Genomic DNA, 26,464 nt, shown 5'->3' with positions numbered 1-26,464 from the left:
ATATGCTAAATGACATTGAATAACACAAAAACTTTTTTTTAAAAGTTAATCTATAAAAATGGGTTTGGAAGATATTCAAAAGAAACTTTGGTTTTTGAGTAATTTGCTCTTAAATCGGTGATGGTGAAAGCTTTTTGTTGTTTTCTGTTGCAGAATTGGATAGACCCTTCCAAGGAGCTAAAGAAGCAAATCAGGAGTAAGTCCTGTAATCTAATAAAACCACTCAAGTATTTTGTCCCGGACGGCTAAATGAGGTGTAGGCAATTGTAAAATGCTGCTTTGGTAATTAAATGTTCTCCCTTCGTCTCAGCCGGCCCCTGGAACTTTGCTTTCAACGTCAAGTTTTACCCTCCGGACCCCTCCCAGCTCACCGAGGATATCACAAGGTGAGTAAGCCGCTCATTTAGCACGATAATGTGATCGCTGGCGGACGTTTGCTTCTTTAATGTTTAAAAATGTATCGCTGTCCATCAGTCCTTCTTATAAATTGGGCTTTGAGTTCAATTTTTATTGATTTGGACAGCTCAAGATGTAGTTTAATAAGGAAAAATAAAATATAATGAAGGTAAATTCTATTAAAAATGCTTGCAAAGGTTTTTTTTTTATTTCAGATCTTTATCCAAAAGACCGCAAATACTCCAAGAGTGAATGGGTAATGATAGAAATGTGTCCTTTACACGCCAAAAGGTCGATTGCAATGTTTGGGGAAAAAAACTAGCAGGCCAAGTGTTGCATGCTGGATGAGGCAGATTCTGATAACCTTTGCTTTGGAGAGAGTGATGCAGGATATGTTTGAAAAGTGTTTGTGTTTGTGAAATGTTTGGATCTAGCAGATGGCAAGGAGGAGGAGTAAGGATTTAGTAATATAAACCATGCAACATGGTTATTATATGAGCTCAAATTAGGAAAATAACAAAACACCCTTAATTTTGAAATGCATTTGAGATTTGTGCAAAAGTGTTTTTTGTGTCTGAGAAGTTTGTTTGTTTGTTTTTCTCTCTTTCGTTGCTGTTATTTTCTTGTTTTGTTTAGTGCACAGTGTGCGCTTTAGTTGATGAGACACATATCTACATGTACACATTTTTAAACATATTTTTAAAAATACTTACAAGTAAAAATCCAGAGATAGCATTTCATGTGTTTTTTATTTTTCCCTCAGGTACTACCTGTGTCTGCAGCTGAGAGACGATGTGGTTTCAGGCCGTCTGCCCTGCTCCTTCGCCACCCACACGGTTTTGGGCTCCTACACGGTGCAGTCTGAACTGGGAGACTACGACCCCGAGGAATTAGGCAGCGACTACATCAGCGAACTGCGCTTTGCACCCAACCAAACCAAAGAGCTGGAGGAGAAGGTCATGGAACTCCACAAGACCTACAAGTTAGTCTCAGCGTCATTTCCAGAAATCTCTCCTCTGTACTGAGTTTGAACTCTTCAAAAACAGCTTTGTATCCAGTCATGGACCTGAGAAGAATGCACAGTTGGCTCAGTTGGTTTGAATGCAGAAAAAAAAGAGATTTCTCCCTCCCACGTAACAAGTTTTGGGTGCCAGAAATCCTGCACACAGGCAGAAAATAAAATAAGGTGGATTCCTGTGAATTTATCCAAAAACAATATGTTAAAAAAACGTTAGATCTACACTTAAAGCTCCAGGAAATCAGATTCCAAATTTAAATATCGTACTTTGAATGAAATAACTTTGACTAAGTAAGCAAAATCAAAAATTAACACGAGAAAAAAGTGTCAAACCAAAGATATCATTTACTTTTGATTTAACTTTTGCTAAACTCGGTGCACAAACCTGCAAAAGAAGTAAGAGTGTCAGGGGTCACGACCCCATCTCTCTGTCCCCTCCCTCACTCACCGTACGGTGAAGCTCTGTGGCAGGAAAACAAAAAAATGGACTCAGTTGACAGAGCTCTTGAGTTTTTAGGACATTTTTTTTTCACATGCACACTGCTGTTGCACGGATTTGAAAGAAATAAATCTAAAAAATCAAGATCAGAATTCTATTTGCTTTCTTTTGATTTCCAATCAAGACACTCTGAACTGCTTTACCTTTGTAGATTGTTTTTATCACATATTATGATTATTATTTCTTATAAACCTGTTGGATGCTTTTTATGCGCTTTTAACTTTTGTTGTTTAACATTTCATTTCTATTTATATTTTTTTTAATTTGTTGTCCACCTCTGGCCGGTCTGCAACTTATTTCAAAAGTTATGGTATCCATGTTGTATAATGATTGTATTATATTTTATTTTTCATTTTATTTTATTTTTATAAATAAATATATTCCTATAAATTGTTAGGTATTAACATTTAGCATTCTCACTAGTACAGCTATTTTATTAATGATTATCAATATGGACTTATAAATATGACATGCGAAATAATTTAATTTAAACATGTTGTATAAAAAAATATGATTAATCGCGATTAGCTAAAAAAAGAACTTTAAAATTAATTGTTTGACAGCCCTATTATTTACACCTTCACTCTTCCCTTCTGTATCGACCCCAAATTACATAATCTTGCATGGCGGCTGGATTCAGAAGATCACGAGAATCCAGCCCTGATTTTCTGCAGTCTGTCCCGAATAGCTCCTGCAGTAGAAACAGCATTGCCAAATCTTTTATCAGTGGACACATTTCTACCATTGCATCATATCCACCAACCTTAGCCTGGAATAATAATCTGCTCTGAAAGGCAGCATGTCCCCAGACATTGAATTTGCGTTTTCCTATAAATGTGTGCAGCTGGATGTCCTTTTCCTGAGCCCATCGTTCTCCCTGTATTACAGTGCTTGGTGTGTAATTCGATGCAGTCCTGTGTAGCCTGCTGGATGAAGCGAGGCGATGTGTAACGGTTAGGGTCTCTCTAAAGACCTGTCTTTGCTAAAAATGGATGCACTCATGGTCCTCAGTTAAAAGCAACCATAAAAACAACCATTTTCCAAAAGCTTTTATGCAATAAAACTTAATTATCCTCGTTTAGGATCTGATTTGACCTCTCCTGTGTTGAATATTCGCATTGGTCAGAAAGCATCAAATCGAAAATGTTCCTGTTTGACCTTGTCTGATCTGCTCTCTCAGGGGGATGACACCCGCCGAAGCAGAGATGCACTTCCTGGAAAACGCCAAGAAGCTGTCCATGTACGGCGTGGACCTCCATCACGCTAAGGTAACAAGTCACTACAAGCTTTTAACTCCTCATGTGGAATTTACAAATTTATTGTCTTTTCCAAGTCAAACTAAGTATGTAGTGAGAGTGACTTGGAGATTATTTGGATGATTTGGAGACAGCTCAACACGGCTGGAGAAAGTTTCTGTTATCTACTCATCAATCAATTATTTATATCAAGTTGAAACATCACACATTTTTCCTCTGATATAGTTATTTCTTTCATAAATAAGCGGAGGGGAATATTAAGTTTATATTAAAAAAAATCAACTGCAGTGTCCCTGATGTCTCAAAAATGCATTAAGAAATCTGCAGCAAAATGTTTAATATACATTTTTGTATTCTGTTTAGAGGTGGAGTTCAACATTTGGGAGTTAGATGAGAAGAGTTTGTGAGGTCTTAATTGCCACAGACATTTCATTTATAAAAATAATTTAAATGTATTTTTGTCAAAATGAGTCAAGCTTCACTGTGTACATTTCTTATTTTACAATATTTTAACCTAACACGCAGACTAATACTGTATTCTTCCTTTCTACTTACACTAACCACTTGGCAAAATGTATATTTGTGATAACCATATTAATACCTCAGCACAGGTCCACATACTGACCTTTATAGTTTCCTGTAACACTTGATTAAGGAAGAAATTATTTGTCAAAAAAATCTGTGTTGAATTTGCTTAAAAAATTACCTTGAAAAGGTCTTAAAAAACATTGAATTTACGTTTCTGATACGTGTAGACACCCTGGAAGAGACATGAGCGTGGTGTCGTTCTTCCAATCTTACTTTCACCGAGAAGACGACAAAGTTTCCAAAATATTGAGCTATTCCTGTATTGCACCGACTCGGTGTACTAGAATGTCACTCACGACTCCAGTAATGGTGGGTGTTTCCAAGATGCATAGAGAAGTATGCAAGTGATGCTTTAAATATAAATGTTCTGTATTTTTTATGCAAAATGAGACTAACACATTCCACTCACGCAGTCAACAGTGACGCTTGCCACCACAACACCGCTGCTTAAAAACATCACGGCTGCCACAGTAACGCCTCAGTTTAACATGCCGCTGCTGTTTCGCTGATTGACTGACATTACGTCACCGCCGCCTCTGTGGATTTGGGGAGGTGGGGCAGGGGGGCTGAAGGGTGGAGAGGTAGAGGAGTGAGGGGGTCTGGAGCCCAGCTTGATTTGAATGATTTCCTTACCGCTTCTAATCCGCCGGCCAGATGGGATCAAACGCGTTATTAGAGCACGGGCAGCAAAGAGACAGCAGGATTACAACTGCAGGACCGCTGTCGTCCATAAAAGAAAATCACAGTCATGAATCTCGATATGAATCGGTTATCAAAAGCGCTTTGAAAGTCAAAATGGGTCTGGAGATGTGAGCGATGGGGAGGATATTGCCTTCACAGACTGAGATCAGAATGGGGGAGATGACAGAGATGAGGAAGCGGCCTTGATCAAACTGAGCAGACATCAATGCTCGGTGCTGGAGTCCGTTTTGACACACAAGAGAAATATGTACATATCAGACCAGCATCCCTCTTTTGTCTTCTCTCCTCTCTCATTAAATGCAAAGTTGGTAGGGAATCTCTATGAATGCTTGGCTCCAGCTGAGGGAGAGGTAAGAGGCTGCATCTCATGTGCTTAACCTACGTGTGCGTGTGTGTGTGTGTGTGTGGTTTCTACTTGTGCATGGTTACATACAAAGTTTCAACATCCCACTAAGACTGACTGTTCCTGCGCTTTCCTCTCGAAACGTCATTAGCTTCACCTGCTCATCTCATGCTTTGTGCAGTGAAGAGCACCATTTTGTGCCACATTCACCACTCCCCAAATCTTCACTGTTGCTTTTGTCACTCAGTAGAGCGTCACCACAGCCTGCATAGAGAAGATAAGAGCACCATATGCCTGATTCCACTCTCCACCTGCCTGCTTGACCCTGTTTTTATCACAGACTTGGCTCTGTTTAAGTCTTCTTTACCCTGCTGTGCTCTGGCTCCTGGACCTCCTGTGTATCCCGTAGAGATATTAGAAGTTTACGTTGTGCAGAACACAAAAAAAGAAGAGCAGTGTCGTGGTCAGTGGCTTCTTCTGTGACATCGTCTTGGATCCTGTGTTACCACAGACTGAACTGTCTGTGTGTGTTGTTTCCAGGACTCTGAGGGCGTGGAGATCATGTTGGGAGTTTGTTCAAGCGGCCTGCTCATCTACAGAGACAGGTTGCGGATCAACAGGTTCGCTTGGCCCAAAATCCTCAAGATCTCCTACAAGAGGAACAACTTCTACATCAAAATCCGGCCGGGCGAGGTGAGAACGCACACTGGCAATGAAAACAACCATCACATTTATTTATAGGGGTGTAAATAAAAATCACAGATTTTGGTGTAACACAGTCAGGTTATCCAAATCAGAGTCCAGATGCTGAATCTGGTGATTCTGGGCTAAAATCAGGAGTATTTCCTTATTGCTAAATCCAGTTGCAAAGTATTATTTGATGAGTTCATCCACTGAAGGCATAATACACAGCAAGTGACAGGGTTTGTGTGATGAGGTTAATCCAGAGTGAAGTGATGTGGTTCTTTGACCCCAAAAAGCAAACAAAACAACAGCAACAGCAACTTTGTAAACTCAGAGAATAGCAGAGTTTGTTGTTTTTGTTTGTTTTTTTTCTATAAATTTGCAAATTTATAAACTCAGAGAATATTGGACTTTCTTTCTCAGAAATGTGTCTTTTTTCCACAAATTTGTGACTTTATAAACTCAGAGAATATATGAATTTTTTTCCCAAAAATTTGTGACATTAATCTCAGAACGTCTGAGTTTTTTTCTCAGTATATTGCACATCTTTTTTTATAGGATAAGGATAATCAAACTTGAAGTATCTGCTGATCCACCTTTGATTGTTCTTATGATGGGACCAGTTGTGCTCCTGTCAAATTTGCATCTATTTCAGCAACATTTTACAGGTGCACTGCACCTCTAAAGTGCTGCTGTTGGTTGAAAAATACTTGTGAAGCTCTGAACTTTTGTCCTGATATGGTACTATGATGATTCTTTGGACAACAATGCAGCATTTGCTGATTTCACAAAGTCTGACATGATACAAATGATGATACATCAGCGAGAACCTTAACACCTTTTAAAAAGTTCATATGTTAATCGAAATAAAATCTTAGATATTTATATGAAGTTACAAGAAACTCTTGGCGTTCAGAGTATGGATACAGATCCTTTAGTTGGTTCGACAGACACAGATGCAGATAATCGTGTAGTTGCTCATCCAGAAACATGCAATAACAGAATGGGATTAAAAATATATAAATAAACATGGTCATAGTTACTTATAGTGAATCTGACCACAGTGTGTTTTGTCCCTTTTGCAGTTTGAGCAGTTTGAAAGCACAATTGGTTTCAAGCTTCCAAATCATCGTGCTGCCAAAAGGCTGTGGAAGGTCTGTGTGGAGCACCACACCTTCTTCAGGTGAGAAACAGGATCTCTGACTGTGATTGGAAACAGATTTGGGAGCTGGAGTTGGTTAATAATTTAAAAAAGCAGATTAAACAACTTACTGTCGTGTAATCAGGAGTCCTGCTGTGGTTTTTAAACCACGTGACTGATCAGTGACGGGGGGTCGCACACCACAAGATCTCTACCAGGAGGAATCCCCGAGGAGTATTTGATGTGTGGGTTTAACCACAGCGCAGAGATAGGAGGTGCTTACTGAAACAATATCACATGAGAGGGAGCGATGTTGTACTGTATATCATCACGGCTGTGATTCGGTTGTTGGCTCGAGGCCACAGGCTAAATGCCGCAGATCTGATTTGTTTTATCACCATTTTTTAACCTTTCCTTTATTGTGCTAAATTTCACGCCCTTTTCTTGTAACTTTGCTCCTTTGTTTTTGAAATTAATCAAACCGTTTTGCTGAGGTTTCAAAGAGTTAATCAATGCCCTCCTTGTAAACATAAATGTACTAATAATCACCTGAGATGATTTCTTTGTAGTGAAATAGAAACAGTGTTCAGACTGTTAATAGTTAATGCCACTTGGACAAAAATGCAAAGTTGCTTTTGTGCAAAAAAAAAACGTCTCTTGGGTTTTTTGGAGTAGCGAGTCGAGCTTGAAGGCTCTCTGGAGACGATTCAAATGAGTGGGAGTTTTAATGTTTTCCAGTAGATCACTTAAATCTCGTTGTTATTTCTGCTTTGATTAATGAGAGTGTTTTTATCTTGTGACAGGCTCGTATCCCCCGAGGCGCCCCCGAAGAAGTTCCTGAGCCTCGGCTCCAAATTTCGCTACAGCGGTAGAACGCAGGCTCAGACCCGCAGGGCCAGCTCTCAGATCATCAGACCCGCTCCGTTCTTCCAACGCTCCTCCAGCAAACGCTACAACATGTCCCGCAGCTTAGACGGAGGTGAGGAGCAGTTGAGGGGTTTGATTAATGGCCGACTAAAGCGCCAACAAAGTTTAAATTGGGTTACCTGTGTTCATTTATCAGGTTTATTTGGATTAAGGTTATTTTTAGGAGCTCCTTTGTGTCACCTGCACACATTTTTCATTTTTAATTTTAGATATGGTAATTTATTGTGTCTTTTGTGAACTTGTTGGAAAAACGTTTCTCAGCTGGTGCTACTTTTTGTGACAGGAAATTATGACAGAAACCTTTGTTAAAAGCTCAAATTATTTTTTGTTCCTCTTTCATTTCTGTGAAAAGAAAAAAAAAATATGCCTGGAAAGATAAAGGCACACTTTTGCAGTGCAATGACAAACCCACAATGGCTATTATAACATGAAGCCTTTTATTCCACTGCTCTCATTTTTCTTCTGCAATTCAAAACAGACCAAAGGTGTCCACAAAACGTCACAGATTCCCCCCGTCACATCCCTCTTTGTCTTCCTGTCCTCCAGCACCCATTACAGAGAACCATGAGACTCTCATGAAGGACAGCGCCACTGACGGGGCGGCCAAAGTCATCGCCAAGGGAGACATTATCACCACGGTAACGACCGAGAAGAAGGCAGAGGAAGAGAAGGCGGAGCAGGAGGACGCTCAGATGGATGCTGTAGAGACGCCAGCACCTGCCGACAGCACACCGCTCAGACACGACACAAAGGTAAACCGCTTTCAGGTTCACTGCAGTCAGAGCTGCTTCTAATGTGGATAAAGACACTTAAGCTGAATTGTGTTTGGTTCAAAGAGAAAAATATGTACAAATAGGCTGCCAAATTGTCAAAAAACGGATGGTGTTCCTTAGAGGCTGCTGCAACTGTCTTAACTCCTTTTTTGAGATTTTAGTTTGGTTATCTTTCTTAATGGACTTTTAAAGGGGACCTATTGTGCTTTTACTTTTTCCTGTCATTTATATAATGTTACAGTGTCGGATGTTAATTGTAAACGTGACAAAAGGTTCAAGTAATGAGGCAAATGTAACAAAACCTCAGGCTACAGACCGTTCTGAATACTCTGTTTTGAAATAGTTGATCCGTTTTGATGTTAACGGCTCGGCGCCAGATGTTAAACACTTCTGCGGGGCTTCTGCCCAAGCAGCAAAATATGAAAGTAGGGATGAGATCATGTTGTGCTGTGTTAGGTTGTGTAAACTGAACAAAGAGAGAAGGAGAGGAGCAGTTTGCGGAGACCATTCTTCATTTGCTGCGCTGAACAGCAGCAACAACTGACGGTTGGCAGTCAGCTGTTGCTGCTCTGCACCATCACAAATAAATTCTAGTTCTGTGCAAAACACAAAGTGCTCATAGTGGTTAGAGCTCTGAGTCTGTGACACAATCACAACTATTTTTGCAATCATCACTTGCCCTGCAGTTGCAACATCAAAACATTCTTTGCAACGTTGTGAAACAGCCCACGAAATCCTGGAGGGACTGAATTTTCATAGTAGAAAGGGCTGCTATACCCTGTCATTGCCCGGCTGCAGTGATGGCACAAATGTGCGCAAGACCTGGAGATGATGACCAGTCAGGGCAGACTAAGTGTTTTTTCGGTGGGGGGGCTTATATAGAAGGATGCTAAAATGGAGCGTCTCAAACAGAGGGTGAACACAGGTGATGCAGACATGCAGACAAGCATGCAGACATGTTCTAGTAGAAACCCAAAATATAAGTCTGAACCTGATGTGAGCATAATAGGTCCCCTTGAAATGCTGATGAGTTTCCCAGTTGCTTTCTTTTTAACCCACTGCAGCAGACTAGGCCTGAGTGCTTCTTCTCATCTTGTGTGCGCTTTACTAATTAGCTTTTCTTTTCTTGTCCTTCCTTTGACCCCACACTATATTCGTGTGTGTGTGCTCATGCGTTATGCCCCCCTTCCCCTTCGCTCCTCTCCATTTACACACACGTCATCTCTTCGTTGACATTTCCCTCCATCAGTGCTCCCCTCCTGTATACACAACCGACCCCCTCCGCTCTGAGCTCTCACTCCCCTCATCTCCTGTCTTATCAACCAAAGTGCGGCGGAGGCGCAGGGAGAACGCGCGCAAACGGGCCTCGTCAGTCAGTCCAGCCAAGAGCAGCGCTGGGTGCCGCCGCCGGCAAGCCCTCGCCGACCGCAAAGCCGCCCTGCTGGACGAGCAGGTGCTGCTGCTCTCGGCTCGCAAGCAGCGGCTGGAGCAGGGCAAGAGCCGCGGCGGCACGCTCTTCTCCTTCTCCCTGCACCTGCCCGACCTGTCCTCCTTCCTGGACGAGGACGGCTACATCACCTTCCCCGATCTGTCAGAGATGCGCTTCCTCCCTCTGTGTGCGCAGAACTTCCTGCCCATTAAGTCACCCTCACTCATTCCCTGCTTCCTCTTCATCTTCTTCTTCCTGCTCTCCACCTCTTTTTCCGTCCCGTACGCCCTCACCCTCTCCTTCCCCTTGGCGCTGTGCCTCTGCTACCTGGAGCCCAAGGCAGCCTCCCTGACCGCCTCCATAGCCCAGGGCTACCATGACCATGACAGTTCAGAGGAAGAGGAGGTGTGTGTGCGTGCGTCTGTATGTTCCAGTCACCGCCTCTGGTTTAGATTGACGGTTCATTATAAGAGTTAACCCGTGATCCTGTCCTGTATCTCGCTCTGCTGTTTCACCAGTTCAGAGCCGACCTGGAGACTGTGTCTGTCCCAGTGTCTGTCAGTTCTCCTACTTTCAGAACCTCATCTCTGCCCGGTCCCACTCTCATCCCGTAGACTACATCCTCATCAGCATCACACAGAGATGAACCTGCAAGTCTCACCATTTCATATTTGATCGGCTTGCATTTACTCCAGAGGGTTAGACACAAATATTGCACTTTTTAACTCACAAATTTGAGTTTTTCTTGACACATTTGGGCATAGGCTTTATGCAGCATCACTAACAAACCACCATGAAATAATATCACTCTCATGCTGCCGTGTGAAACAGTTCATCGTGAGAATAATTTAATATTTGTCGAATTGTGTTCATTAGAAATTAGATGGATTTGAAGTACTCACATGCTTTCATTTAGTCACTAATCCTCAGAGGTGTGGACATGAGTCACATGACTTGGACTTGAGTCACACTCAGGTCACAAATTTGATGACTTAAGACTCAAAGTAAAAAAACAAAACAAAAGACTTAGTTTCGACATTAACACCAACGACTTGACTTAACTTGGACTTGGGCCTTTTGACTCAAAAATATTTGATACCTTCCCCCTTAGCAAAGATTAAACAGTATGTTCTTTAAAAAGTGTGCCAAGAATCAATTAATTTCCCAAATCAAATAACATTAATGCTATTCATCCCAGCAAGTCGACTCTTAATTCCCCAGATCCACTTAGTTTGAACCAATCAGACAGCAGCCAGAACCACGAAGAGCTAATGTTATTTTACTGAGTGCCAGTTTGAAAAAAATGATACAGAAATAATTTTAACATACAAAAACTACACTATGGTCAACAAAGAAACTGATTTCAGTGCATGCAAGTCAAAAATGACAAACTTGTTACAACAAATACAAATTTTAAATAGCATGCCCTGAACTTTTAGCGAAACTAAAAGTTCAGGGCATGTCTTGACTTGTGGCAGCTGTGGCTCAGGAGGTAGAGTGGTTTGTTCACAAATCAAAAGTTGTGTTGAGTTTGTTTGTTTTTTTTGTTTTTTTAGATCCAGCTGCATCATAGTTGCCAGTGTTTTCCCAGGGGTCCTGTACATACACGTAACATTTACAGTGCATAACATATACTGTACATAACACGTAACATAAAGAAAACAAAAAAAAAAATTTGAGAGAGAGAGAATGGGTGATTGTGAAAGTGCTTTGAGTGGTCGAATGACTAGTAAAAGCGCTATACGAGTGCATGTCCATTCACCATTCACTTCTAACTTGACTCTTATTTGGGACTTGAGTGCAAAGACTTGAGACTTTCGTGTGACTCACAAAACAAAGACGTAGTCCCACCTCTGCTGATCCTTCACCAAACCTCATATTTAGGAACAGATTTGTGCCTAACCCATCTCAGTGTTTTCACCCACATTCATAGCTTCAGAGTGCAGAGAGCTCCGACATCAACACCAGCTGCATGGAAACACTTCCATATTTATCTCTGCACTCAGTCTCTCTGCATTGCCGTACGAGCCAAGCAAAGCAGCACAAATTAAAATGAATGATTTACATTGAACTTCTTGCTGAAAAGGGCTAAAAGCAGATTACTGTCGAGTGCCAAGATGTGATTTTTTTTTTTCCATCCTCAAGCAACACGCTTTTGAATCACAGATGTAATGTAATGCATGCTGTGTTGCAGAGAGACTGTGACAGTTAAAATGCATCCAGATCACCCTCAGTGTCAACATGCATGGAGAGGAGGGGGGAGGGCCTGAAAGTCAGGTTACTGTTCAAATCCAATTTTTTTAATCCAGTGGTGAATGTTTGGCCAGCAACAACACTAATATACTGTACCAGGATTCTGTTCAAATCCAAAGTAATATATTTAAATGTCCAAGTGACTGACCGAAGGTTTCAACTTCCTCTGAGTCTGTTTGCTTGCTTATTTTTCATTTGCTTTTTTACTTTCAGTTCTTCTTTTCCTGAACTTATCTGCAGTGTTGTCTGATGATGTGTAGCTCACAGAAACAAACCAGTGCATTTCCATTCGTTCCATTTGTGGTTATGAAGAATCTCTGTTGACAAATGCATTTTCAAGGGTTTACAAGTTGGGTTCTTGTTGTTTTCTTGCTTGCCACTCGGAACGGTTTTGGTCTGTTTGTGAAAGCAGACTGACAGCGAACAAACTGATTTTGCCTTTGATGGAGAGATGACCGCCACAGAGGTTTGTACACCGAGGAAAGATGTCATATTTAAGGCATTTTAGGCATGATAGACCTACCAACATCATAGATGTAAAACCCATTGAAATATTTTTGAGAATTTGTGCACTTCAACTCCTGCACGAGATGCATGCATTGCATATTGTTATGCCATTTTAGTTCTTTTTTTTCTTTTTTAATGTATTGTAACCAAACTTTATATCAATTGCAACATGAATACTTTCCAGCAGAGAGCCAAAGTCATGAAGACACATCTGGGCTGTTTTATTTTGGCTCTCTTTGCCCCAATGACTAAATTTGCACACCTGTCAAGCTTCAATTTTCTTGTAAGAATTTTGTAAAAGTGGGTCTTAAAGGTGCAGTTTATAGCTACATACATAATAACCTGCTGAAAGACAAAGCCTAAGGATGCAGGCAAAAAGGCAGCTTCCTTGTCCTCTAAGTATTAAAAGGAGAACTGTAGGATCAGCCTGTAATTACATTCTGACCCCTTTTAGCCGCTTATCCTAAATACTTGTTTGTCTTTTCAAGCCGTTTGTTTTCGCTTTAAAGGGTTCAGGGGTTAATGGTTTTAGGAGGAGGACTCTTTGTCAAATGTAACATTACCTCTGGTAATGTGGTTGAGATTGCTGGAGTGTAAACTTCACTAAATATCATCATTATCATAACACTATAGAGCAAAGCAGTGCTGTAAACATTACCATAAATTCTGACTGACTTCCTCATAGGACACACAGGAAGCTTTTTTGCTTTTAGAAAGTACTTTTGTTTTAACTCCATGCACACCACTTTAAAAAATTCAAAGCTTGACAGGCTGTCATGGCTGGTTATAGTTGCTAAGGCTGTGATTGGACAATTGCTGTTTGGGTGAGGTCTTTTGCAAATGTTCAGTTTCTGTGTCAGTATTCTTCATTTTGTTAAATCCAATCACCATCCTTACACTCTCTTTTTTCACGGCTTGCTGCTCCTTATCTCTTTACCGCTGCATGATTGGCCCTTATGTGTCTCTTCATCTTTTTCTTGAATTCCTCCTTGTCTCACGCTCTCTGTCCTTCCCTCTTTACTTGCTGTCAGTCGGACGCAGATGAGGACTCTGAGATGCGGACTCAGGTACACTGGGCTCGCTTCATGGCCCTGCTCAGTGCATCACACCACCACCACCCGATGCACTGAGCCACTCAGACATCAGTCACTTTGTGCCCTCGCCCCACCTCGGCTTGCCTGCTGCAGCTTCTGTTGACACACTCGCTAACACAACACACACCAGAGCGACCATTCACTCATGCCTGACCTCACTTCACAGACTGCTGCCGCAAAGCTGTCGCTGCTAAACACACCATTCCAGCTCATTTTCAAAGTGCTATTGTTTGTTAATGGTGGAGTCATTTTTCTTTTCCTGTTGCTGCACCCAGGAGTCAGATTTCACAGTTTTTAAGGTTTTTCTAATGCCATCATGCCATTTACTGCCATACCATAAGAAGACAAAGCTCCCCATTTCTCCTAACAAGTCAAAATTATAAACAGCACAACACCGATAACTACAATTTCTCTCCCCTCTTTTGTCTTTGCAGTATAGTTTCATAAGACGAGTAAAAGGGGAAAACGTTTTTATCAAGCATAGTAATCTGATGCTAGAGGTTGGTAAGAAAACAACGCATGACTGAAATATGCATGCAGGTGCTTTTTGTATGAAGAGTCCTAACTGATAACAAATACCTCTAACATACCAGGAGCGCTGCCAGTGTTAGAATTTGTTTTCTGGATATCCTGTGTGAATTTTAAGTGATTAAGTTTTTATCTAACAGATTTCTTGCTGTGAGCATCCTAATATTGTTTTAAGAAATGAAGCAACACAAATGAAACTGAATTAAGTCAGTATTTGTCGAGGCCTCAAGGCCGATTGTACAGTGCTTGAAACCTTTGAAGAGTTTTGCTTGACAAACAAAAGCGCAACTTTAGCAATTTAATCTTTGACAAATGTTTCTGTTGTAAATATTTCAGTCCAAATACTTCTATCACATTTAGTGAAAAATAGTCTGCAAAAAATGCTTTTTGAAATCAAAGAAATAACCTACTGTAACTTATTCACCATATATTTTTCTGACTGATCAGCTCCCTGTCTGCCAGCAGCCGATACCCCTCACTCGCTTTGATGGGTGGGGAAAGAAAAGCAGTGAATACATAAATACAGGCACTGTTGAGATCTTTCTGTGGAGCCTACATAAAAATTTTGTGGATTCAGTAAATATCTGCTGCTGGTCAGCCTGGTGAAGGCAGTTTGACCAGCCGTGGGTCTCTCAGCTCTGCAGGAGCTGCTGCTGTCAGACAGCTGTTTCTGTGGACAGAGGCGCTGAATGCAGGTCGCGGTCTGTGTGGATTGAAAATTAGTATCTCCATGGTGATAATAGTAACTTTTTTTTCTTTTAAATGCGTGTATGTCTTGATATAATTCTGTCCCCTCTCCAAATTCTGAGGTTTTTGCCGGTCTGTGAACGCAGCCACAGGCAGAGCTCTCTGAGTTTTTTTTTTCCTCAGCTGCAGTTTGTGACTCACAGAGTGGATAATTGATCTGCTCAGAGCTGTTCAGATCAATGAGGGAAGCAGCCTCTGCAAGTGATTGCAAACTGTTAGACCCAGCAGAAAGAACAGTTAAGTTTCACTTTCTTCTGCTCGCTCTGTGCTCAGAATAAACTCTGCACTTAAAAAATGTGCTGCAATAAATGACTGAAATTATATATGTTTTAATAGTGCTCCTAATGAATCCAAAAATCTGTGGCAGATGTTTAAGTCATTGCAGACTGCTACAAATAAACCAATGTTTGGTAAACCCTAACTACCAGTCACATTGCACTACAAAATATTAGCATTTTTCGCAACATACACAAATTTTTAGGTACACAGCGTGAAAGAAGAGTTTTGTGCAGCACTTGTTTTCTGTCAAAAATACATAATGTCTGTCAAGCAACACTTCAAAAGTGTCAAGCGCCCTGCTGTAGATTAGGCTTTAGCTTCTGACGAGACTTGGGAGTGCTTAACAAAACCTGTAAAACTAAATCTGTGAATCTGTGCATGCAATCATTTGATTCATTGATTTCATTCATTGGTCCTAAATGCGCTTAGCATTTAAGTACAAGCTGCTACTCTCTCAGTAACAGCTGCTGTGTGAGTGGACATTTTGTCGTTTGGTTGCTGTTTGTGCAGGGAGAATCCTGAGCTGCCCTGTGAACAATAAGCACAAAGAATTAAGCTTATTATGCAGTTTATTTAAGTCTGCATTAGTTGATTTCAGACCTTTTCAGAACTGCATTTTATGCTTCCCAACATTTCTTTTGGCGGGTGTATTTATTGGATTTGCAAGCTTCCGTTGCGTACATAAAGCATGGCCGTCATTCCCTCCGCACTGCCCCTGGCCTCATCTCCTTGTATCATAATTGGACGGTTACTGCAGGACACCTCGCCTCCGGAAGAGATGGTCAAGCACCAGACCAACATCAGCGAACTGAAGCGCTCCTTCCTGGAGACGGGCGACCGCATGCCGGGCCTGACAGAGTGGGAGAAGAGACTCTCCTCGTCCCCTGTGCGCTCCACCAGAGCGGATGAAGCTCCGATGATAGAGCCGCTGGAGCCGCAGGATGTAAGCTGCAGTCCTCCGCAGACTGAATGACGGCATGTGTGTGTGAAGCATGACATCACCGAGGAGATTTTAACAGTAACAAAGACATCAATCTCTGGAGTGTTTGCTTTAACAGTCTTAGTGCAGTAAATTCAGTAATTATAATGGAGCTACAGACATAAAAAAGGGAATGGTGTAGTACATTTTATATTTCAAAGAAGCACCTTTTATGGAGGAAATTTATATCTCAGTCTTTCTGACTTATTGCACAAATAAATGTGTCCCATTTTGCAACTTTCACCTTCTGTCTTCAGTCCTCATCAGCAGCTGATTAACATGTTAATTTGTCTCGGTGATGGATGGCGCAGACATTAATCAGTAATAAGATTGTTGTGCTCGGTGACATTACGTGCCGGAGTTATCGGAGCGGTTTTATCAGAGTTTCTGCTTTACTTGTGTTGTGTGTCATAATCTGATGAACTCACGCAGGACAAATGAGCGGCACTAATTAAATCCTCCGAAGACTAATCACTGACATCGAACGTGGGTGGCTCACTGACTGGAATCAAAAGAAGCGGATTCACTGGAAGAGCTTTGGGATCTGGATCATGTCCACGTTGTCACACTGGACATGTCCTTTCTTGTGTCAGTCTCATTATGTGTAATTTTCTTTTCTTTTCTTCTCTAGGTTAAAGACGAGCAGCCTGCAGGAGAAGAGACAAAACAGGAGGCAGAACCTAAAATCACTGAAGTAAGCTGCTTCCTCTTTGTTTTTCACATGTTGAGAAATATGTCATTTTTGAGTGCCGTGCTCTGTTTTGATCTTTTGTTTCTATGTAGCTCCAAACATATTTGGACCCTGGCACAGTTATTAGTATTTTGACTTTTACTTTAGGTTTCTCTTCGTCCTTTATCTTCTCTTTTTCTCATCTCTTTTTAAATTTGAATCAAGGTTTCTCTCTGCCCCCTTTCTTGTCATTCTCAAGCTGTCCTATAATAAAGAAAAAAAGGCCAGTAAAATAACCTAAAAAAAAAATGAAGCTTGAAATGTACTTAAAAGGAAATAATGTAAGTTTTTTTTACTATGATGCTAGCCTTTTGAAATCAATATTTGATATAAATTTGATATAAATCTTACTAAAATCAATCAGATTTAACCTTTAACTGCCAGTTTGAAAAGTTTTGATGCAAAATAATTGCTGGCAATTATTTTGCATTTTTGTGTCATTTAGTCAGAACAAAATAATGGAGTAGGAGAGGGACAAGCAGAGAACAGCTTTCAGAAGATTTCCTGCACACTCTTCAACTTGCAAAAACAAGGATTTCAAAGGGATATTTCAGTAGCTACACCTTCATCATGCAAACTGAAGTCTGATGCAAAACAGACAGTGTGCAGGAATTCCTTTTTTTGCAAGTTGTCCCATTTATTTGTGATGCTCTCGGGCGAGTAAAGGCCTTTACTCTTCAGTTTCGTAGTTCTTTTAGAGATATTACAACCATATCTGTGCAGAGAGGCGAGGATAAGAGCGACCTCCAAACTGTGCATCTTTGTCCAAATATATATGGAGCTCAGTCAGTTTGTGTGTCACCTCTAGAGAAACAGTCTCTTGAGCTTATTCTCGCTGTCTTGGCTTTGTGATGCCCTCTGTCTGTTAACTTGAGCGATCCCTTTCCAATAAGCCGAGTGTCTCCCCAGGCGGCAGGATATCTGGTGAAATACATGGTGGATAGTATCGCGACCGATTTGGCCACCTCCTCGGGGCCACACGGGATTAGCCTGTCAACCACTATGGACGACGACGTCTTCATGGACGGCACCCTGAGGGAGGTGGAGGAGAAAACCCCCGACTCCCAGGACGAGGTGTCCGAGAGGGCGGAGATGAAGGTCAGCCCCGGAGCTGTCAGACAGGAAGTGTCCCAGGCCATCATAGACAAGAAAGGAACCCTCATTATCTTGAAGGAGGCGGAGGATAAAGCAGACACCGAGGGCAAAGAGACAAGTGCTGCGGGTGAAAATAAGGAGTCCCCCGGAGAGGTCGAAGCTGAAGAGGATGAAAAGAAAAAATCCATCAAAGAAGATGCAAATTTTATAGAAGTGAAAACAACTGTAGTCAAGAGTCCGAAGATGGAGATAAAAACTGACGACGTGACTCAGAGTAAAGGTTTTGACTCGCCTAAAAAGGCAATGGCGTCGTGGATATCAGAGGAGGTGAAGACCGAAGCGTCTGAGGTCATCAGTGTGACGACAAAGGAAGTAAAAGAGATGAAGGCGTTTGACGCTCCGCAGGCGAAAGCAGAAATCTTCACCTTCGAAGGAATCCAGACGGAGCAGTCAAAGCCCGGCCTGACTCAGATTACTCTCTCTGAATCTTCAACTACATCCTTAGTAGTGGTACTGTATGAAAACCACAACTTGGTTTTGGCTGCCTCCCTCCATATCTCCACCACCCCCCTCAGCCTCCCCCATCGCCTCTCCCTCCAGCCGCAGCCAAACCCGCCTAACAACAGTGTAACTAAGCGCTCTGCATGGCTAATGGTCCCTTAACACCCGGCGTCTACTCTCACACTTCTTGCCAAACTGCCAATTTCTGTTGCAATCAAGCTGCTTCTTTTTTGATTCAACTTGTTTTGGGTTTGTTTTTGAGTTTGTTGACAGCTCTCACAGCTCGCCTTGCCTTCGCAGCCGGCTCCCGCAGCTGATAAGGAAAGAAATGGGGGCTCTGGCAGGCTCCTGTTTGTTTTCTGCCATTTTGCTCAGCTGCATCATTTCTTTCTTCAGCTCCGTTATCAGTTCCCTGAAAGCAGTGACTTCATAGCCCTGGCTCAGTGCCACCTCTGCAGCTTTCCCCACATCATCCTCCAAAATCCCCTCCTGCCTCTGTATCAAGTCAGGGGGGAAAGAAAAATTGTATGGGTGTACCTGAAAAGAGATTTCACTGTTCTTAAGTTTTTCAAAAGCAGATTAGTGGGAAATTTTGCTGCTGGTGGATTCAGCGATCCCAAACCGGATTATTATTTGAGGGATTTTTTTAAGGATTTGTTCAACTTTAGGTTCAGCAGATTTAATGAGCTACACAATGGTATTCCATACAATCCTGACAGTATTTACTTTTTTTATGTCTTTCATTTTCTTGGGCTATAATCAACCTTAAAAAGTCTTGGTCGAAAAAACCTGCACACTCTAAAATGACTAAATGTCCTCAGTGCACTGAGCAGTGTGTGTCCACCAAAGAGGTTTTTTTTCAGTCATGGGGCGAGGGGAAAGCCGTGAGTAAAAAATAAATGTCTCCAATGTGAGATTAACCCAAAGTAAACGCTGCTTTGTAACGCTTTTCCATCTGAGCTGCGTGCACAAGTCTGTCTCACTGCTAAGTCTTAAACAGGACTGATGAGAAAAATCTGACATCCTGGACACTAAAGAATTAATGACGGGGTTCCCATGGTCATGGAAAACTTGGATAATTCATGAAATTTCACAGGGGAGGGTTAGACAAAAGGTTAACTTACCCTCTGGATTATCAATACCTGAAAAATTTGTAAAACATATGGGCACGTACAGATGAGATGCGTCTTTATATATATGATTTATTATTTTACTCTGCACAAAACAAAAGCTGTTTTTCAGCTGGGAAAAGAAATGTTTTGGTGGACAGACAGCTTTAATAAAGTCATACCAGCGATTGTCGGACCAATGAGAATTTGGTCAGACAAGAGCACATCGACCAGAAGTGTACAGCCCATTATTTACATCATTTTCCCACCCTCTCTCTCCCTTTGCTCTGTGTCTGGTGTTCACTGTGACTGTTGACTGTCCTCTTTTTTCCTCTCTCTCTTTGTGTCCGTCCATCCTTCTGTCCCATCAGTCTACGCTGGGATGGGTTTCCTCCTCTGAAAAGGTGACCTCTCCTCTCTGGTCCTCACAGATTTCTAAATGGTGTAACTCAAACCTTAATTGTCTTGAAATATTTGCACCTGTTACATGTCATTTTGTTGTGAAATTCTGAACATGTAGAACTCACATTACAACCGTTTTTCTCCAGCAGGTGTGATGCCAAACGACCCTGCAGTGCGTGGATTTTATTTTTGTCACTGTGAAGCAAAAACATCATCTAACGGTACAATTATCATTCACAGACGTCAGCTGAACCAGAGGAGAAGGAGCTGGTTGCCAAGGAGACAGAGGCAGCACCAGTCGTGTCGACAGGGCCAACGGTGAATATCACGGAGGCTGCAAAGGCCGAGCCGGTGCACGCTACAGCGGAGCTCACAGTGTCAGCAGAGCCTGCAGAGGGGGAGCTAGATTATGTCTTACACAAAAGTATTAGTAGGGATAGTTTACCAGCAAAATGTGGTGATCCAGGCACATCAGCATCATCAGAGCAGCAGTCAGAAGCAGAAAAACAGCCAGCAGAAACACATTCGGGGTTAGATGAGAGCTGGTTTGGCAGTAGAGCTTCACCGGAGTCTGCAGATTTGACCTCAGGAGCAGAAAAGGGAAATAAGGAAGTAATAGACGAGGAGGGAGAGGATGCAGGTGTGGAGGGGGATGCGTTGATGTCAAAACACGGAAATGAAGGCTCCAGATTCACTGTTGCTCCTGCATTCATCGAAGATTGTGAAAAGGAAGAGCCACCAACGGACGACGAACACAACAAAGGGGACGAAGCAGAAATGTGTGTGGAAACTTTGAAAGAGGAGTTAGCAGCAGGGCAGAGGAAGCACGCAGAGGGAGACTGCAAGAGAGTCCAGTTCTCCAATGAAGTTCAGTATTTCGAGGAGTTTCCCACGGAGTTTGAAAACGGTGTTGCGGAGGTGGATGAAGAGATGGAAAGAGCGGAGGATGAGAGACAAAAGAGCTGTCCAGACATCTTGAAACCTTTGCCCTCTGAAAAAGAGAAATATTACCGTGCACAGATGGACAGCTCAGAAGAAGAAGAAGAGACAGATGGAGAGAAGGAAGAAGCGAGAGTGTCAGACGACCAAGATGACGAAAAGGCTTCAGAGGTGAGACAAGTTGCATTTGAAGAAGTGAAGGCAGAAGAAACAGACCAAGCTGAAGTGTTTAAAAAAGGAGAGAAGCAAGATGAGAAGTCCAGCGAGGCGACTCCGCCTGAACCCCTAACCTCAGACGACCCGCTCGCCCGTCCACCTCCAGCCGTGTCTCAGTCGGAGGTAACCCTGCATCAGCTCCGGCATCCTCCGCCTCGGCCCTGTAACCTCACCTCCACCCTCCCCTCCTGCCGACACAATCTGCCACTAATAATCAGGGGCAAAACTCGACCAAAAGCATGGACATGAGTCTAACTTCACAGTTAGAGCAGATCAGGGGACGTCTGGTGCACACAATTAATTAAAATCTATGATTTGCATCCTCCAGTATCCACTCCTTCACTGGATCAGGGACTCTAATGCATGACTGCACGCTCGTTTAGAGATTTCAACCCTTCAATGAAAGCTTCAGTTTTATTAGCATGTTTTTATAAATTTGATTTCTTGTTCAGTACAGCGGGGTGGAGCTATTTTAAGAACAGAGACGTACAGTTAGCAGTGAACACCTACAGCAGTTACGGTCAAACGAGACAGCTAATTAAATCAGAGCACAGATGGTTTTGCTGCTGTTCTTTCTCTGCATGCATTTATTTCTTCTCATTTGTCCTTTTTGTCCATTAGAGTCTGGATGTTGTGGAGGTGGGAACCAAAGAGATGCCTGTAGTCCACACAGAGACGAAAACTATCACCTATGAGTCTGCAGAGGTACAAAAAAATGATTTTACCTCCGTTTTACATTTTGAAAGACCGTGAGAGATTATTGTGATTGAATAATAATAACAATAATAATCTTTATTTAAACAGAACTTTTCAAACACCTCTTATAACATAACCAAAAATTTAAAAACATTAAGAACGTTACAGCATGAATATTAAACAGCACGGCGTACATGAACATATGAGTGTGCAAGTACAAAAATACCATTTCATAAATAAATAGACAAAATGAAGATAAGAGAAATAAGATCATAAAAGCAGATGAGAATTAGGAGTGAAAGAAATAACCGTATGTATAAACAGATATGATGCCAATAAAGGAGATAACCTCAAATAAAACAGGTAGAATGCCAATAAAAGAATAAACTTATGGATTTAAAACAGGTAAAAGTGCAAATATATGAAAGTGCAGAAAATAGCCACATGGGGAAATTACAGCAAGAGCACTATAAAATGTAATGACAATAAGTTAAAATTATAAAACCTACTAATAATAATATTAAGGGTTTAGTGTCTGTGATTAAGGGGGAAAAAACTGCTCATAAAAAAGAATTAGAAATAACTAATATATGCAAAGCAAATAAGGAGAATTTTTAGTTTATAATTTACCTCTATGTTTAGAAGCGTGTCCAGACAACATAAATGCTCTAAATTTCTCCCAGCGGCCCTTTAATATCTTTAAAAATCTTAGTAGTTAATGTTTCATGCTGAGCAGATAGAACATAATATTAAATTACACAAATATTGACCTGCCCAGCAGCAAACAACAGGCAAAGTTAGTGACTAACTGGTGAATATTTTTTTAGCTTTTATCTGCTAAAATGACAGATTGTTTTTTCAGGAGTTGGACAAAATCAAACAAAAAAAAATTCGTTGGACTTCTACTCAAACAATAACACAAATATCGTACACAGCCACCATCGCAGCTAGCTAAGGTGGCAGATTTTGTGTTTTTTTAAGCTTGTTTTGATTTATTCCTTCCGTATGTGGCCAAAAAAATCTGTTAATTTAGCTTCACCAATAAGTGCTGAGTAATATCTGATCGGGACTCAGTGAATCTGTCAGCGGGTCGTTCTGAAATCGAGTGTTTTGCTCGTCAACAGGTCGACACGAATGGTGACGTGGACCCCGGGGTGCTGCTGAGTGCTCAGACCATCACCTCGGAAACCACCAGCACCACGACCACCACGCACATCACAAAGGTCAGAGTTCATCTATTGTCCCTTTGGGTCCTTTAACACGTGAAGTCTGAAACACGACTTTAATGAATGTCTGCTTCAGCATTTCTTTACTGCAGATTTTTAAACTTCAAAATGCTTTAAAACATTCCTGGAATACAAAGAGTTTTTTTTTTTAAATAAATTGCTCAAATGATTCATTGGTCATGAAGAAGCTAGAGATTAATTTTCTGTCAATCAACCAGAATTTGATTTTTATATTTATAATTATGCAAAGTTCCTGTTATCTGACATATTTAAGGATTTAGACAGAAAGATTCGGCATGATAAAACTATAAACCTGGAACGTCAGTCTTTTCTTTTGCTGCATTCAGACAAAAGTAGTTAAATCTTTGAACACTGAGCAAATTTGTTAATTTCATCTTTGAAAACACAGGGGGAAACAAGTTTGCAAGAAATGACCTGAAAATCACAAGATTCAGTAGATTTAGTGATTATTTAAAAAAGAAAAAAAAAAAGCTAGGAAGAATGTCCAGAAAATTATATTTGTATAGTTTACTAACCTTCAGGTAATTTTTTGTAACTTTTTACTAATTTCTTGCTGATTTGCAGGTCATTTATTGTTAAGTTGCTCATTGCCTTCCTTCCTTTTTTCCCTTTTTTTTCATTTATTTATTTTTTTTTACGTTTTTGTTGTTTGGGGGTTGGGGCGTCGAATTTTCAGGTCATTTTTTTGGTCAGCTTTTACTAATTTCTTGCTAATTTTATTCAGTTGCTTATTGCCCTGTTGCCATGTCTTTTTTTTTCTTACTGCCCTTTTTCTTTTTTTTTCTTTTTTTTTGAAACAAATTCTCTGGTCATTTATTTGTACGTTGTAACTATTTTTTGGTCATTACCTTCTCCCTGTGTTTTTGAAAGAAATCAAACCAATTTGCTTTCAAAGGGTTGAGAAAGCTTTGAGATGCTGCCATATGTTTTCGTGTGCGTTGATTTTTATTAATGAATTTATTTTTTGTCCTCTCTGTTCTCAGACGGTGAAAGGAGGAATATCAGAGACGAGAATTGAGAAAAGGATCGTGATCACGGGAGATACAGACATCGACCACGATGAGGTCTCTTAAAGTTTTCATACCGTTTCTCATTTATTCTCCACTAGCTTCATTATTTTCTTTGCCTGCTAAGTCAATAAATAGTTTTGAGCAACAACTATTAAAAAAGTAAAAGCTCCCCGCAGGACCTTCTCTTGAGCTCTGCGATCACAGTACAGCCACATGATGTAGATCAGCATGTGACGATATGAATTAAAACACATTAACTCGTGATGTGACATTAACAAATGCTGAAAGTATGTCAAATGTGACTAAAAGTGGCTTCCCTGTTGGCATATTGACTCACAATCAAACATCCCCGCTCCCTCCCCGCCTTCCCCGTCTTCCCCGTTTTCTGTCTCCCCCTGGTGATCCCTCCTGGCACTGCACCCCCCGTATAAAGGCTCTGGCTCAGGCCATAAAGGAGGCTAAAGAACAGCATCCTGACATGTCAGTGACCAAAGTAGTGGTACATAAAGAGACAGAGATCACGCCAGAGGAGGGGGAGGACTGACCCAGGTAAGACAACAAAGGTCCCAGTCCTGGTCCCGGCTCTGTCCGTGTCAGTCTGGTTTTGATTGTGGTCGGACTGGGTCCCCATTCTCGGGCATGCTGCTTTTCCCATCTTCTCACTGGTACAGACGGCCCTGCTTCTGTAGCACTTACAGCTAATGCATCATGCTGCTGTCATTCCAGCTCCACTCCCGCTGCAGGGAAAAGGTCGGCTGATGCGTGTGTGTGCACACAGACCGGATATTACAGTCTCAACTCGTAATGACTAGGCTTAAAAACCTTTACAGTAATGCTGCTGACAGTCTCATGCAACCTCCTGTCATTAGCCTGCAACACTCCCCCCTGCTGGAGAGAAACTAAACCGCTTTTTTTAGTAGAGAGCTGCCGTGTGTGCAGAACATGTAACACAGAAGAAAGTCAAAAATGCATCTTGAATAAGAAAATGTGGAAAACTGGTGACGACTTCTTCTAAAATTCAGTCACAAAGTACCGAAAAACAAGTTTGTACCTGCATGTCGTGCAATATTCAGTGAAATCCTGGAGTATGCATAGTTTTGTCTACATTGTGTAGCTTCACAAAGGGCACCAGCAGGGATGAGTGATTAAATACCGGCTGAACCGGCTTCTGCGTCTCAGTCAGTCTGCAAACAAACCCGTATCGACAGAAATCTGATCTTAACCCTCTGAAACCTGGAGCAACATCACTTTACTTTTGCTGCTTTCAGATGGCTTCATAGGTATTTAAACCTTTGCAAATTAGTGTGACTCTTTAAAAAAAAACACAAGGGGAAATGAGTGAATGAGTAACTTGGTAATTAGAAGTTCCACAAATTGCAAAAAAAAAAAAGTAGATTTAGAAAAAAAAATTAAAGAAATAAAAAGGGAAAAATGTCAAGGGAAAAACTTTTGTAACATAATTTTAAATATATATTTAAAATTATGTTACAAAATTGTTACAATTTTTAAGCATTTTTCCAGGCCATTTTCTTGGTTTAGTATATTTATTTGTTTATTTTTACTAATTTTCAGTTGATTTTCTTGTAATTTTCAGTAATTTCTTCTGAATTTGTGGGTAATTTCTTCTTTTTCATTTCCTTCTTCCCCCGTTTTTGAGAGAAATAAGTCAATTCGCTGAGATTTCAACTACAAAAAATCCTATCATTCAACAGGATAGCTGTTTAATCGACCAATTATACAAATATTATGAGTTGAGGTTTGTTTTGCATAAAAAGTTTTATACTAAACATATTCACCAGATTAATCAGTAATGTCAACAGTATTCTGCTGATTAAAGGTTCATAAAATAAGTTCACTGTTATCCAACAGCATTAACATCGTTTACTCATTAATACATTAAAAACAATCAATGACAGTAATTACTGTAGGGAGAAATATTCACGCGTGAGGCCCTGACATGTTAAAACTGTGTCTCCGGGACACAGTGTGTGACATACTGCTCCTTTCAGATGCACTCTTCTTTTGTGCGTGGGGGGAAATAAATAGGTCAGCAGTCCTCGTGGCGGCGTTTTTGCAAACTTCACAAATGCAGCCATTTGTGTTCCAACTTGTCCGCCGGCAGAGTCGCGAGGATTATTTCAGGTGTGAAGCTGCATCGAGGGAAACGTCTCATTCAGTTGCACCGCAGCATGTCGTCGTAACCTCTTTAAGCCACCTTTTTTCTGCCAAACATTTTGAATCTGGAAAACTGGAATTGTCCGGTTTATTTTCATTCACCTTTTGGCTCTGAAGCTTCACTATTTTTAACGGATCCCAAGGCGCAGGGTTTGGGATGACGAGCGTGCATGTGTGTACTTGCGTGACTCACCAGATGGG

At 41.2% G+C, this 26,464-nt stretch overlaps 1 protein-coding gene across 6 annotated transcripts in view; it reads left to right on the top strand.

The window, feature by feature from the left end:
• Window positions 1-26,464, top strand: part of LOC121951239 (band 4.1-like protein 3) — a 72,370-nt gene that overhangs the window by 43,276 nt on the left and 2,630 nt on the right. For 2 of the 6 annotated variants that reach the window (XM_042497500.1, XM_042497499.1), the window contains 20 exons: window positions 154-196; window positions 311-386; window positions 1,160-1,378; window positions 3,094-3,181; window positions 4,765-4,809; window positions 5,343-5,495; window positions 6,572-6,669; window positions 7,431-7,606; window positions 8,101-8,306; window positions 13,548-13,583; window positions 14,045-14,110; window positions 15,922-16,107; window positions 16,775-16,837; window positions 17,783-18,478; window positions 19,950-19,982; window positions 20,221-20,298; window positions 21,757-21,840; window positions 22,956-23,054; window positions 24,062-24,142; window positions 24,522-24,637. In XM_042497500.1, the coding sequence (XP_042353434.1) occupies window positions 154-196; window positions 311-386; window positions 1,160-1,378; window positions 3,094-3,181; window positions 4,765-4,809; window positions 5,343-5,495; window positions 6,572-6,669; window positions 7,431-7,606; window positions 8,101-8,306; window positions 13,548-13,583; window positions 14,045-14,110; window positions 15,922-16,107; window positions 16,775-16,837; window positions 17,783-18,478; window positions 19,950-19,982; window positions 20,221-20,298; window positions 21,757-21,840; window positions 22,956-23,054; window positions 24,062-24,142; window positions 24,522-24,632 (2,637 nt within the window). In that variant the 3' untranslated portion in view covers window positions 24,633-24,637. Of the gene's footprint in view, window positions 1-153; window positions 197-310; window positions 387-1,159; window positions 1,379-3,093; window positions 3,182-4,764; window positions 4,810-5,342; window positions 5,496-6,571; window positions 6,670-7,430; window positions 7,607-8,100; window positions 8,307-9,576; window positions 10,162-12,421; window positions 12,476-13,547; window positions 13,584-14,044; window positions 14,111-15,921; window positions 16,108-16,774; window positions 16,838-17,782; window positions 18,479-19,949; window positions 19,983-20,220; window positions 20,299-21,756; window positions 21,841-22,955; window positions 23,055-24,061; window positions 24,143-24,521; window positions 24,638-26,464 lie in introns of all 6 variants that reach the window. The other 4 variants (XM_042497504.1, XM_042497503.1, XM_042497501.1 and 1 more) reach the window with 4 other exon arrangements.

The sequence above is a fragment of the Plectropomus leopardus genome, chromosome 12, assembly GCF_008729295.1.
Source record: "Plectropomus leopardus isolate mb chromosome 12, YSFRI_Pleo_2.0, whole genome shotgun sequence".
NCBI lineage: Eukaryota > Metazoa > Chordata > Actinopteri > Perciformes > Serranidae > Plectropomus > Plectropomus leopardus.
This window is presented reverse-complemented; position numbering and strand designations above follow the sequence as displayed.